The sequence below is a fragment of the Hypomesus transpacificus genome, chromosome 9, assembly GCF_021917145.1.
Source record: "Hypomesus transpacificus isolate Combined female chromosome 9, fHypTra1, whole genome shotgun sequence".
NCBI lineage: Eukaryota > Metazoa > Chordata > Actinopteri > Osmeriformes > Osmeridae > Hypomesus > Hypomesus transpacificus.
The window spans coordinates 1775129-1789611 of NC_061068.1; the positions used below are offsets into that span (position 1 = coordinate 1775129).

The 14483-nt window shown below is 50.2% G+C and overlaps 1 protein-coding gene across 1 annotated transcript; it reads right to left on the minus strand.

The window, feature by feature from the left end:
- Positions 1–260: 260 nt before the first annotated feature.
- Positions 261–14240, minus strand: per3 (period circadian clock 3). The gene is given in 24 exon segments (XM_047025078.1): positions 261–1244; positions 1638–1788; positions 1905–2091; positions 2259–2427; positions 2596–3542; positions 3792–4055; positions 4180–4368; positions 4530–4675; positions 4785–4893; positions 5107–5215; positions 5297–5425; positions 5528–5636; positions 5833–5989; positions 6112–6218; positions 6325–6403; positions 6522–6591; positions 6593–6695; positions 6844–6895; positions 6984–7182; positions 7437–7555; positions 7744–7901; positions 8480–8566; positions 8752–9181; positions 14005–14240. Coding segments are annotated over 23 exon segments (4026 nt in total). The 5' UTR covers positions 9018–9181; positions 14005–14240; the 3' UTR covers positions 261–1124.
- Positions 14241–14483: the final 243 nt, after the last annotated feature.

The window sequence follows — 14483 nt, forward strand, 5'->3', positions numbered from 1 at the left end:
TAAAGTGTATGCTCAGCGACATAATCAGGCTGGAATGAACTTATTAAGAATGATTGATTGATGCATATGTACATTAATAAAGTCGAAATGTTTTGAAATGGACAATACTCCTCTGGTTTGTGCTATCGTCTGATATGGGTGGTTTATGGTGGTTCTATGCATCGAGTGAAACCTCCAAATGGCAACCCAGAGGGCTCATTTCATGTGGGCCCCAACCCACTCCTCCACAACAACCTTCATCTGTCATGTCTTCTTTAGGAATATAGTTTTTATTCAGTTTGATTATTTATGTCTCATTAAGTCCCTCAATTCATGACAAATGGCTTTTTCATACATGTAACAAGGTTGTTTTGTATAGTTGGACAATACAGTGAAATATACTTTCATATCTATCTCAAAATGGTACAAAACCAGGCGGTTCCTGAAAACTGCATCAATGAAAACAGTCCTCATAGCGGCACTGTCGACCAGCCTCGTGCACACACACACACACACACACATCCCTTCAACAGAGAGACAAAACAATCATTCAGAAAGATAAAACAATATTTGACAACAAAAAAGTGTTGAGAAAGTGGACAAGGGTGTAAACACACAGGCACATACGCAATCACACATACATTCACCAGCAGGTACACCAGCAGGTTCACCGGCAGGTACACCAGCAGGTTCACCAGCAGGTACACCAGCAGGTACACCAGCAGGTTCACCAGCAGGTTCACCAGCAGGTACACCAGCAGGTACACTGCTGCAGGCTCTATAAACACACAGACCACTGGGGGCGGGGACCACCGGGGGCGGGGACCACCGGGGGGCAGGATCATGAGATCCTATGAGGGTCCAGTGATCCAGTCAAATGAAGCAGAGTGACAGAGAAACCTGCCAATCTCAGCTCTGCCCTCCAGTAGAGTTCTGCCTTTGGATGTCTCCTTCACAGCTCTCTGTCCGGTCCAGCCGCTCAGATAAAGTGTTTGTTGGATCCTTATAGAGATCTGAGATTCAGCCCATCTAGAGCCCCTCTGACCCCTTTCATTGGTCAGGAGCGTTTGTTGGTGGGAGGGTAGAGGGGTTCTAGTGAGGCTGATTGGCTGTAAGGATTGTGATTTTCCTGGAACGGTCACACATCAGGTGTCAAGTGTTGGACGGGAGTCTGACAGAGGGCACTGTGAAGGGGAGGAGCTATCTGGAGCAGGTGGGCAGATGGAAGTGGGAACCCCCGCCCCTGAGGTACAACTCACACAGCCCTATAGGAGAAAGAACCAGAGAGGTGGTTACAAACGCAGACGCTAACATAGTGTGTGTGTGTCCAGGTGTGTGTGTTCGGGTGTGTGTGTCCGGGTGTGTGTGTCCGGGTGTGTGTGTCCGGGTGTGTGTGTCCAGGTGTGTGTGTCCAGGTGTGTGTGTGTGTCTGGGTGTGTGTGTCCATGTGTGTGTGTGTGTCCAGGTGTGTGTGTCCGGGTGTGTGTGTGTCCGGGTGTGTGTGTCCGGGTGTGTGTGTGTCCAGGAGTGTGTGTGTGTCCAGGTGTCTGTGTGTGTGTCCGGGTGTGTGTGTGTCCAGGTGTGTGTGTGTGTCCAGGTGTGTGTGTGTCCAGGTGTGTGTGTCCAGGTGTGTGTGTGTGTCCGGGTGTGCTCCCCACCTGTGTGTCTACCTCCTGGGGGATCGAGTGCTTCTGTATCCAGGGGTGGACCTCAGCCAGCTCCTGCCTCTGCTCCTGACTGAAGCAGGGCTGCAGAGGCTGCATGTGACGCAGCTTCTCCCTGTCCTCAGCCAGCACCTCGGCCTGGGCCCTACAGGGGGAGGGATCATCAGCCCAACACAACTCTTCCCTCCTCCAGTCAGTTCAGCCAGGCTGGTTCTAGTGTGGGGCCCTAGAGCCTGGTGGTGGGGTGTGGGTCTGGGGTACCTGGGGGGGATCTGGTAGGTCATCATGACGGCTGCTGGCGTGTGCTGGATCATGCTCCACAGGGGGTTCTCTGCCCGCGCTTCCAACGGCTGTTTGTGTTCAGCCGCCGGCTCCTGGCTCTTGTGGGCTTTGGGCGAGGTGTCCGACGAATCGGTGCTGGCGAAGTGCTTACTGCTGTTGCTGCTTCCTGAGAGTCACAGGAGCATGCGGTATGGATGAGTGTGTGTTAGCAGTACAGGAGGTCAAACATGATCAACTATGGGAGATCTCATAAAACAAGTGTTTGTACGATGTGTTTCAGTGTACAGTCCCACAAGCGTGTATGTGACAGTCCTCGGCCTGCCCCCTTCCTACCTGTGTGTGAGGTGGTTCTGTTGGAGGCAGACCCGGAGCCCAGAGACCTGCCGGACTCTCCTGAGCCGGAGGCGTTGGAGCATCGGTCATCCTCCTGCAGCAGCAGGTCCAGCATCTCACTGGAGGTGAACTGAGCATCCTGGTTCCCGGCCTCACCTGGGGCTGCATCCTGGGGGGGAGGGTGGGGGGGTGGAGCCAGGGAGGACAGGGAGGTTCAGCGTTAGGAGGGTTTTCCTCTGTTTTGTGATGCTGTTGGAGAAGACTCGTCACATATCACAGCAGTTCTGAGTCGGAACCTTTCGAGGGTGTGTGTGTGGGGGGGGGGGGGGAGGCTCACCCCCTTGGCGTGCTGCTCGTGCAGGCTGTCAGCGTGGCCGTGGGCGTGTCCCGTGCTGCTCGCTCCCTCGCTGGGCTTGGGCAGCTCCTCCTGCAGCAGGTTGAGCTGCAGGGGAGAGCTGGAGCGGGAGCTGGAGACCATGGGGGCCCAGCCAGATGGCCCGGCAGCCGCCTCCTCTTCCTCCACCAGCGGAGAGCCTGGCCTGGGGGAGCACATCAGAGGACCTGGGAGGGCCCGGGGCTGGGGAGCAGGCTGGGCTTGGAACTGGGGCTGAGAGAAGGGAGCGGAGGCAGGGGCAAAGCCTTGCAGGGTGAAGGGAGCCTGGGGCAGCAGAGGAGGCGCAGGGGGGGGATAGAGCGGGGGGTAGCCGGGAGGGAGGGAGGGGTAGGTGGGCAGGATGACAGCCATCATTGGGGTCATGTAGGGGTTGAGGGCATGGGGAGGGGCCATGGGCTGCAGGCTGGGGAAGCTGGGCATGTTGTGGAGGTCCTGGATCGGGACGGACTGAAAGCTCTGAGTGCTGGACGGGATGGACGTCATCTGGACAGCCTGCAGGTTCATGTTGACATCCTGAGCGTGCAGGTTGTGGATGGGCTGCACCATGTGGACGTTGTGCTGGTAGCTGTGCTGACCGGGGTGTAGCTGCAGCAGCATGCCTCCCCCTCCTGCCTGCTGCTGGGGCTCTCCCGGACGTGCCCCCATCACGGAGAGGTATGGGGCCTGGGGGGTGGGCACGGGGGGGTAGGGCACCCCCAGCTGGGGCTGGGAGGATTCAGAGGAGGGCCAGGAGGAGTTGGGGGCCAGAGGGGGGCGGCAGGGAGGTCCGGGGGGGGAGGCGTAGCTGTCAGAGGAGCTCTGGGGTTTGGGCCTCTTGTGTCTGGGCTTCCCCGTCCGAGAGCGGGTCAAACCTCCACCGCACGCGCTCTCTGGCCTCATGACATGGTGGCCTGGGCGTGGGGTGAGGGTGTGACACAGGGGAGCAGACAGGGGGGCTGGGTTAAATGCAGAACATATCATCTTACAGTTATCATGAAATCGAATAGGATTTCAGCGATTCAATGAAGTAAAAGACAATCATCTTGTGTGTAAGTTATTGAATGTCGTGTCCCAACAGGCGGGGGTGAGGCAGCCTGGTGGAGCCAGGGCTGGGGTACCTGGGGGGTGGGAGGGGGCTGGTGGAGCCAGGGCTGGGGTACCTGGGTGGTGGGAGTAGGCCATGGAGCTGTTGTCCTGCTGCAGGTAGGAGCTGTAGGGGCTCTGGAGGATGCGATGGCGGAGGCGATCCACGTACTCCTGCTCCTCCTTCTGGGTGTGAGCCGATAGCACCTCCTTCGTTAGACCCACCAATCGCAGCTCCTCCGTGGCCAAGCTGGGGGCGGGGCTAGGAGCGGGGCAAGCGGGGGTAGGTAAAGGGTCGGCCGGCTCTCTCCCCATTGGTGCGTCCTCCAGAGCTGTCACCTCTGGGGGCGTGTTTAAGTGACCCGAGTTTAGAGAGAGTATGTATCGAAAAGACACATTTTCAGACCCTTTCCAATTTGTATGGTGTGTGTATAGATGAGTGTGTGTGTGTGTGTGTGTGTGTACCTGACTCTGGCTGGGGCACGTGCACTATGGTGCTGCTGTAGGAACACTGGCTGGTGACAGAGACCACACTCATGGCTTTAGTAGACAGAGTGATGTCAGTAAGGGGAGCACCAACCACCACTGCTGCTGGTGCTGCTGGTGCTGCTGCTGCTGTGGAGCCCAGAGACACCTGGCTGTCCAGCACCACCACTACACACACACGCACACACAGACACGCACACGCACGCACGCACGCACGCACGCACACACACACACACACACACACACACACACAAAGGAGAACCGAGAAGCTTAATAACATTTATAGAAAGCTGTTTATATATATGTGTGTGTGTGTGTGTGTGTCTCACCGTCTGAGCTGGCCTGGGCTGTGTGTGTGTGTGTGTCTGCAGCTGGCTTGTCCTCGTCTGAGGTAGAGGAGGAGGATGAGGAAGTGCGGAGGGAGCGAGACTCACTCTTACGCTTGAGTGCTGGAGCTGTGTAGCTCTCCAGATACCTGTAACACACACACACACACACACGAGCCATGACTAACCCCGTCAGGCGCTGGGCGTTCATGAACATGTAGAGCAGTGTTGAAGATGGTGAAGCCAGCGTCCAGCCACCTGATGATGCTGTCCACACACTTGATCTGCTGATAGGAGGGAGCGTGTGTCCGCTTCCTGCTCTCCTCATGACCTCTCACCTCACTGGACGTGACATGGGGGAGGCGGGCTGGGGGCGGGACACACAGAGAGCTGATATGGAGGAGCTGCTAATTGTGTAGTTGAAATGATTTGTATGTTACATGTTGATATGACACTATATCTGTCATATGAGGTTAACGTTTGATTGTATCTGAACTATTGAGGTGAGCAAAAGTAGCTCAGTACTAATATAAACTAGGTAGTGTGTGTGTGTTGGGAGGGGGGGGGGGGGTGGAGGTACCTGTGGCAGGTTTGCCCAGAGAGGTGAGCTTGTTCCTGGAGTCCAGATATGCCTGCTGGCCCCAGCTCTTCACTCTGTTCACATCAGCACAGATCTGCCGCAGACTCACCTATACACACACACACGTTATAGGCGTGTCTTACAGTACAGTAGGATGTGTTTTGAAGCAGGAGGTGCTGTGCAGTCTTACTGGTTCACGGTGCGAGTCCTCCCACAGGTTAGCGTTGCTGTCGCTGGAGGAAGCCAGGCTGATGTGGTGCTCATGAGAGGCTTGGCTGCCCAGACTGCCGTAACCACTGGAACCCTTTTTATGGACCGGCTACAGAACACACAGACAGTATACCACCACATCCACTCATTACACAACATATCAGAGGGATTCATCTCAAGCAGGTGTGTGTAGGTGTGTTTCTTATGTTACCTGCAAGAAGAGTTTGTGGATTTTGGCCTGCAGGTCTTGGATTTCCTCAAAGGTAACTGACTGGTCATCGTTACTCCGTGCAGCAAACACGTCCTCATTCAGGGGACTCCTGTGAAAAGTGAGACACACAATACACACAGGTACACGCACAATACACACACACACACACACACACACAGAGGAGTGAGCATAACAAATCGATATTATTCAATAATATGAAACCAATGATCCAAAGTATCCTCCCGTCTATGCAAGTGTGTGCATCTGTGAGTGTGTGAGCGTGAGCGTGTTTGTGTGTCACATACGTCCTGACTTTGTGCCGTCCGATGATGAAGGCCACCTTGCGGCTCCAGGGGTTGATGAAGCTGGACCAGCTGGTATCCACGGTGACGTAGTCTCCATGCCGACAGCGCAGGCGCACCGGGGAGTGTTCAAACGGGGGCTGGCCTGCATACTTCAACACTAGACCAACAGACAGACAGACAGAGATCATAGGACGGTATAGAGGACAGAGGCAGATATCAGCCTGACTATCCTAGTGTCTGGGTGCTGCGGTGTTGGGCTGCTCTGATTGGACGTCTCACCTTTGCGGTGCATGGAGAGCATCAGGGGGCGGTCCTCTGGGTGAACACAGGTGAGCAAGGACGTGCCAATCAGATCCTGAGGCAGGTATCCAAGCAACGGCACAGCCCTGCACACACAGGTGTGTCATTAGAAATTGCAAGCGTATGGTGTGTGTGTGTCAGGGAAGTGTGTGTGTGTCAGGGAAGTGTGTGTGCGTGCCTGCGTGTGCTAACCTGTCGTCCACCTCCAGGAACACACACCCAGGAGAGTGAGTGGTGGTGAAGATGCGCTTGTCCGTGGGGATTCGAGGAGCTGCAGAAGGAACCAGCCAGTGTGGTGTCAGAGCCAGTGTTTGTGTTGAGCTAGTGGGTGTGTGTGTGTGTGTATTATGTAAGCTGTGGTTATGGTCAGGGTGTGTTTGTGGTCTCACCCTCATATCCTGAGATGATGCGCTCAGCGAGCACCAGACAGCAGGGCTCCTCCTCCCCTCCCCTCCCCCCTCCCCTCCCCCCCTCCCCTCCCCCCTGCCCCCTGCACCTTCAGCAGGTAGGGAGTCATCCTAAAGGGGTTGTAGCGCATCTCCCCCTCACGGTCTTTACCACCCCTACACACACACACACACACACACACACATACACACACACACACACACACACACACAGCGGGTAAGGGTTTAGAGTCCCTGTAAACAAACACAGAAAAGGCCAACACAGAGAGCTAGGGGATCCACACACACAGGCCTATGTACACACCTGATCCTGCAGAAGAAGGACTTGACCTGGGCACATTCAAACAGAACAGCAGCTGCTGAAGAAGGACAGAATGGAGGTTAGAGATTCACAATCTACAAAAGTGCATGTGCACACACACACACACGCACACACACACACACCGGTGTGGGCGTGGCTCCAGGGTGGGAGGTGGGGCTGGGCCGTGTGGGAGTAGAACACGTTGACGTCCTGATGGAAGAGCAGCTCCACAAACTTGGCCGACTGCAGGAACTTCCTCCTGCAGCAGAGGATGCTGGGAGCCTGCTCCGAGGCATAGAGCACGCGGCCACTGGCCAGGGAGAAGCCCACCACCAACGAGTCCTACACACACACACACACACATAGAAAGACACACACACACACATGAGCAAGTGTGTTTGCCCTGCCCAAGGCTTGGCATCTCCATCAAGTGATTTCAGACAGGTCACAGCAAGAAGGGGTCTCGCCCCAAACGAGAAACAGCTGTGAGAAGGAGCCCTATCAAAAACCTCCCCCAGACCTCCATCTACTGTGTCACATTAGGGCTGAGGGAGGCTCTGCCTCATGTCAAGGCTATCTGCTGTTATTTGTACTACCGTGTTTTTCAGGGTGTGTTCAGACGTGACTCTCTCCAGCTCGTCCAGGGAGCACACTGTGGCGTCCGCTCTCTCGTCCTGCTCTGTGCTCATCAGCAGCTTGTAGTACTCACTGGTGGCTGCAGGGGGAGCCAGAGAGACGACACGTTGACAGAATACCACAGAAAGCTCAAGGTCCGTCACTGACATCCAACAGAACAAACACTGATCTGATGTTCAGCCAAACTAGACTGTGGTGGGAAGTCTTGTAGTTATGACAACCTCCGACAGAATGTCATACTGCAGGCGTGCTGAGTTTGGGTGCTACCTTGGACTTGTTTGACACAGTCCAGCGCGTAGTGCAGGGCCTCCACGGTGCTGGCTTTGCTGTGGCGGCATTTGTCCGAGGGGAGCCTCTTCTTCATCTCAGCCACCGTGGTCATCATCTCTCTGTGGGCCTGGCCTCGACCTCGCTCCGGCTGCTCACTGTGTCACACACACACTGGGTTAGATACAGGCTCGCTTTCCTGCGCCTTAAGATAGGCCTATACACACACACACACACACTGGGTTAGATACAGGCTCGCTTTCCTGCGCCTTAAGAGACTTAAGAGACTCGTTGCTCTTGTTGGTTAGTGGTAACTGATTTAAACTGTTATATTCGCTGCGAAATATTCCATTTTAGTTCATCTTATTTTAATTTTTACTGTTGCTTGCTTGTCTATAGGTACACTGCACTTAGCGATTCATGTTGTTTAATTGTAACTTGCTTAACTACATGCTCTTATGGTTCTTCCCTTCGGCACTTATTTTGGTTGTTCACAATGTGTGCTTCTGGTTTTGGCTACCCGCAATGTTTTGGGGCTATCTTGTTGTTATTATCAGTGACCTATGCACTTTGTAAAGCTCTCTCTTGGAAGTCGCTTTGGATAAAAGCGTCTGCTAAATGAATAAATGTAAATGTAATGTAAATGCAAGATAGGCCTATACACACACACACAAACTTTCACTGGGTTAGATACAGTCTCACTATCCTGCACCTTGAGACAGGCCTATACACACACCTGCCGCTGCCCTCAGTGTGATGTTCACCCTGGCCCGACTCAGAGCTGTGGAGACTGCAGGAGGACGAGGCTGCACGCAGCTTTGAACTGGAGGGGAGGGGTGGAGAGATCCAGTTAGTGAAAGAGATCCAGTTAGTGAAAGGACTGCTCAGTGTGGCCCAAGACACATGGTCCCACAGAGCAGGGAGAGGCAGGCAGCCTGGCCGTGCCTGGGGGCCTTGTGGTGCTGTCCACACCTCCTGCTGAGGAAACTGGAGGTCATGACCCAGTACCTTTTGGTGGAAGTGGAGCCAATGGTGCTGCGAGGACTGTGATTTGCAGAGGACAGGTCATGTGATGCGCTGGTCATATCCTCGTCTTCGTGTCCCGTCTCCCCACTAGACGGTTCTCCTCCGCTGTCTTCTCTCCCGGAGCACTCCCTTCCCTCTCTCCCATCACCACTCTGTTGCCTTGACGACACATCCTCCCTCCCCTCTCCTGTCACCGGTGGTAACGAAGGCCCCTCTCCCTCCTGGGCGCTGTCGCCTTCTACTGGCATCTCCTACTCAGGTAACCTATCAATGGAATTTTGGCCTACTGGAGCAGCCAATGAGATTATTCATAAGTAGAGGCAGGGCAGAGGCCCATGGGGGGGATGACGGCGTTTAAATGCTCCTCAAATCAGCTTGTCGTGTTGGTCATTGGAACCTGCCTTTCAGAACTCTGTAGACAGGGTAGAGAGGGCAGGATTGGGGTATGGAGGGACAGAGAGAGGGAGAGGTAGAAGAGATTCAGTATTAGTTCTACTTGGGTTTGCAGTTAGATTTGGTGGCAGTTTCATACCACACCACTTTCAGACCAAGAGCCAGGTTTGTGTTAGTAAGTAGGTTTGTGTTAGTAAGTAGGTTTGTGTTAGTAAGTAGGTTTGTGTTAGTAGGTTTGTGTTAGTAAGTAGGTTTGCCAATATAATCTAAGAAAAAACGTATCAACCCGTGTGTCTGTGGCTAAGTTATCTTGAGATCCGGGCACTGTATGAAGTTAGCAGGTGTATTGCTCAGGACCCAAGGATGTGCAGTGTCACGTGTGAAGTTGTTTAGATGAGACATAAATATAAACATGAGCTGCACTAAGCGATGGAGCCATGGACCACTCCAAAATGGCACTCTTCTGTGCGGCAGGATACGCTCTGAGACCCAACCTGTTTGCCAGATTCCAAAAGTATTCATCACTTAAACTACAGACATCAAGATCCCTCTAGACAGCACTAACAGCTGACAAAAACACATCATGCTGTCACCTTGCTATCAGTCATACTTCCTGCGTTGCTCACTCTGTATCTCATTAGTGTGTCATCATACGAGACAGGAACCTGTGTGCTATCCAGCCTTTGACTAGCTCAGGCATGTGTTCTGCTGCTCCGCGGCGCACGGTCACGCTTCGTCAGACAGTGGCCGTTTTCAAACCTTTAAAAACGTCTTTTTCTAAACTAAAAAAAAATAAAAAAGCTTTAGAAAAGGTTTTTACTACAGCCACACCAATAATTGTGTTAACCCCACCTAGCCTGTCTGCCAGCCCAACTTAGCCACACCCATAAAAACATTTGGTCGGGAAGTTGGGTCTGGGGTAGCTCGGTTGGGGAAAAACTCATTGGTCCGAACAGGAGCCGTTCAGACCAATGAAATTGTCAGGGTGGGCTTTATACGATGGACAGATGATCAACAGTAACGTAATCAACCACGTCAGAGTTCGGAGAGTCTGAGAGTCTGAGAACGGAGAGTTCTCAGACTCTCAGACTAGAATTATGAGTATGACAACGTCAGGCTAAACCCCACCATGAAACAAGCAAGAAATTTGAAACACACATTGAAATTCAGACATTGATTTGAGCCCCAAAACTGTATGGATTACTTAAATAGTGTTGCAAATGACCTAGACCCATGTCAGAATGTCAAAATGCAAAAACACAAGAATTGACATTTTTTGGACAGGTCATGTTTAGTTTGGGATGGTTCATTTTGCACTTTGTACTGGGACAGTGAGGAAAAAGTTAGTTGCGAGCCCTGGGCTCAGCGATTATATTGACTTATATTGAGTGATGGTTGAGTAAAAAATACAAAACAAACAGTTGCCCTTGAAATGCCTGGTCACCAAAACCAGCCTTCTGCTGTCCTCATATGATCAGTGACACATACACTGCCTGTGGCCAACACATCACAATACACACACTGGAATACACAAACACACACTCTACACTACACACATCTTCCAGTATCACCCTTTCAGTGTAGCCAGTCGTCACTGCAGGATTACATAACAGGCTTTCTCTATTAAGAGAGCCTAAACACAGCACTCCTCCGCTCTTACAGTGAGTCATACCAGTCCATGTGCTGCTGCTCTTACAGTGAGTCATACCAGTCCATGTGCTGCTGCTCTTACAGTGAGTCATACCAGTCCATGTGCTGCTGCTCTTACAGTGAGTCATACCAGTCCATGTGCTGCTGCTCTTACAGGGAGTCATACCAGTCCATGTGCTGCTGCTCTTACAGTGAGTCATACCAGTCCATGTGCTGCTGCTCTTACAGTGAGTCATACCAGTCCATGTGCTGCTGCTCTTACAGTGAGTCATACCAGTCCATGTGCTGCTGCTCTTACAGTGAGTCATACCAGTCCATGTGCTGCTGCTCTTACAGTGAGTCATACCAGTCCATGTGCTGCTGCTCTTACAGTGAGTCATACCAGTCCATGTGCTGCTGCTCTTACAGTGAGTCATACCAGTCCATGTGCTGCTGCTCTTACAGTGAGTCATACCAGTCCATGTGCTGCTGCTCTTACAGTGAGTCATACCAGTCCATGTGCTGCTGCTCTTACAGTGAGTCATACCAGTCCATGTGCTGCTGCTCTTACAGTGAGTCATACCAGTCCATGTGCTGCTGCTCTTACAGTGAGTCATACCAGTCCATGTGCTGCTGGTACTATGCACTCAAACAGGTTAGGCTACATCGTCATCCTGTGTTTCTTCCATAATGTGGCATACCAACCGGGTATTAGGGTAATTACTATTACAGGGTATTACTAAACCTCAGATGCCGACAGTATCTGAGGTTTAGTCAGACAGCAGAATGACTTGTTGTAGGAACTGCTTCTTTTCAGGTTCAAAACACCTGCACTCATAAAAATAACTTGTTGAACGAACATTAAAAAATCATAGAAAGGATTTCCACATGATTAAATTGCTTTATTCACGCATTACGCAATTATGTTATTCCAACGTAATGTACTTGGATTGGGTCAATTTAATTTATTTAAGCTGATTCAACTTATTTACTATGGTTGGGTGCTATTTAATTTAAAAGGGTTGGCCTAACGAATTTACAATGTTTTAGTCCAACTCAATTCAATAGGTTTAGTCCAACTAATTAACTTCATTTGCATTGAACTTAATTTAATAGAGTTGATCCAACCCATGCTAATTATGTTAGTAAAACAAAAGTGCTTAATTCTGAAAGAAAGACATTTATTCACATGGAAATCCTTTTTAATGATTTAATTGCATACATTCAAATAGCTTTTGAGTGTTAACAAAAAATATTTAGTCAACAGTATCTGAAACTTATAAGTCAAGTAAACACAAAAAAAGGGAAAGGTGTTTCATCAAGAGGATGTTTTCTATGTCTTCTCTTCACAAACCATTTAAAACAAATGCTTGCGGTGACTAAACAGTGCACACCACCACTGTTCATTTTGTTGGAAACAGAATTCCTCAACAGAAAAGCAGTGTTTTCAGAACTTGTCCTTTGTTTCCATCCAATTCTATCAGGATTTTCTGCACAACCTCAAAGGTGTACTTGAGCTTGGGAGGGTAGCGCAGGTTAAGCGCGTAGATCAGACCAAGCGACATCGCCACAGCAAAAGCTACATTGCCTAAATCACCCATCACTTCCACACTTTCAGGACAATCCCAACATCCTCTGGGTCATCGCTGGGCTTTGCACCTTCTCGTCGAATGAGGACGATTCTGAAGACAGTCTTTAGCCACAGTGCTTTTTGTTACATGATTGAATCACTTTCACCTTTGAAACATGAAACAATATTGTTCAAATTACATGTTACAGTTTTGTAAATTTAATAACCTGCCAGTTTCCTTTTTTTGAGTGTGCCACTTCAACAAAAACACAAACAGACTACGCTCAGTATGAGAATACTTTTTCCCGGCTGTACTGAAACAGCAGAAAGCTCATCGTGTATATTCACAAACAAAAGAGAGTCAGTCTCCCCAGAGTCTGAGACTCAGCACCAACACCTTCACTACCAGACAGCCAGACAGCCAGACAGCCAGACAGACAGACAGACCCTGAATCAAACACAGAAAACCCATCAGTCACTCTACTGATGGGAAGAGGAAATGTCCAACTCTGGCCTATGCTACTCTGCTGAAGGGAGTACCTGTGTAAAAATGGCACAGCCACTCTAACTTTTTAGCTGACAGTCACAACAGGGACTGTCATGAGGATTGTAATGCTGCGTAGCAAGTTCTGTCAACTTAGCTGATTATGTTCTGCTTGTGTCAATATGTGTTTGATCTAGCACTGTAACTGTTAGCCTACTTATGTTCTTATAGATGGCTAATGATAATAGCTGGATATGGTTCACTACTCTGGACAAACATACCAAAAATATGTTTATTTTTGTCAACATTATTGTTGACAGCTTTATTTATTTTCACGTTTCTCCTGGGTCTGCACAGCTGTTGTGACAGTAGGCCTTATGTACAGAAGTTTTAGGCACCTAAGATTTTTTTACATGAATATTGTCTTATCAGGTACTGCCAACATAATTTTGTCACACGCACACACACACACACACACACACACACACACACACACACACACACACACACACACACACACACACACACACACACACACACACACACACACACACACACACACCAGATAGACATGAGAGATCTGCACCACCTTCGGCGGGGCCATCATTACGTTGTAAGATGTTGGCTAGGGGTTATGTTATGTCCTGTATATGTAGTTGTTTCAGAGAAAGCGGTATTGTGGGGAGAAACAGATACGGATTAGCACATTAGCTGCTAGTTTGGAGGCAGCCATCTACCTATCGCCAGTTGCTGGTGTCAATATAGGTGAACTCGTGCACAGGCTATCGAGAAGTCTTTGACAACTTTTGAGTGGAAAGTTGCAATTTCGGTTTAGCACGGAATATTGGATGGAAAGAAAATCAATGGCGTTATGTTATTGCTTGTAAAGAAGAACTAAGTTGTTCACATTGCCTACCTAAAAGCAACTGACAAATCACTGACTATTGGCATTGTTTCAATAGACCCCTCTCAGAGCGCTGGCTGCAATAATATTTTTCAACTGTCTGCTGTTCCAGTAAGACCAGAATAGGGTCACCTAGTAGCGGGGGCTTTCAACAACTTGCACGCTAATCACTCATTTGCTTGGTAAAATAGCTATAAATGTAGGCTACTTTCCACCTTTGGCAAGTGTGTAGCTCTAATATAACAAACTACCTACCTACTAGTAATAATCAGCGCGACCGTCCAGTTTAAGTCCTCCGTCTTCTTAACGAAACATTTTGTCCGTTTGTCCACATGGTAACTTCACAAAGCATACTGTCTATTCATCCATATAGTGCAATTGTGAAAACCTTTTCAAGTGATATTTAGATTTTGCAATGGCTTAGTTTGACAATAGTTCTTAAAATGACCAAGCGGTTGACACATTTCTGCAACGTGAATCCGTAGCTCATAAGCCACGCCCACTGGTCACAGATTTGACTGAAGTTTTTTATTCATCATGTATGATTGGACAGATGCAGGGTACTGGGCGTGTCTTAGTTTTGTCTATCAGCTACTGGCTAGATCCTCACGTGGAGTCCAACGTTACACAACAAGGGGGAAAACAAGTAGCTGATTTGTCTGTGGTCAAAGGAACCGCTGGCTTATGGCGTGAAATTAGTGCCAGGAGAGGAAAAAAGATTAGTAACTTGCAAA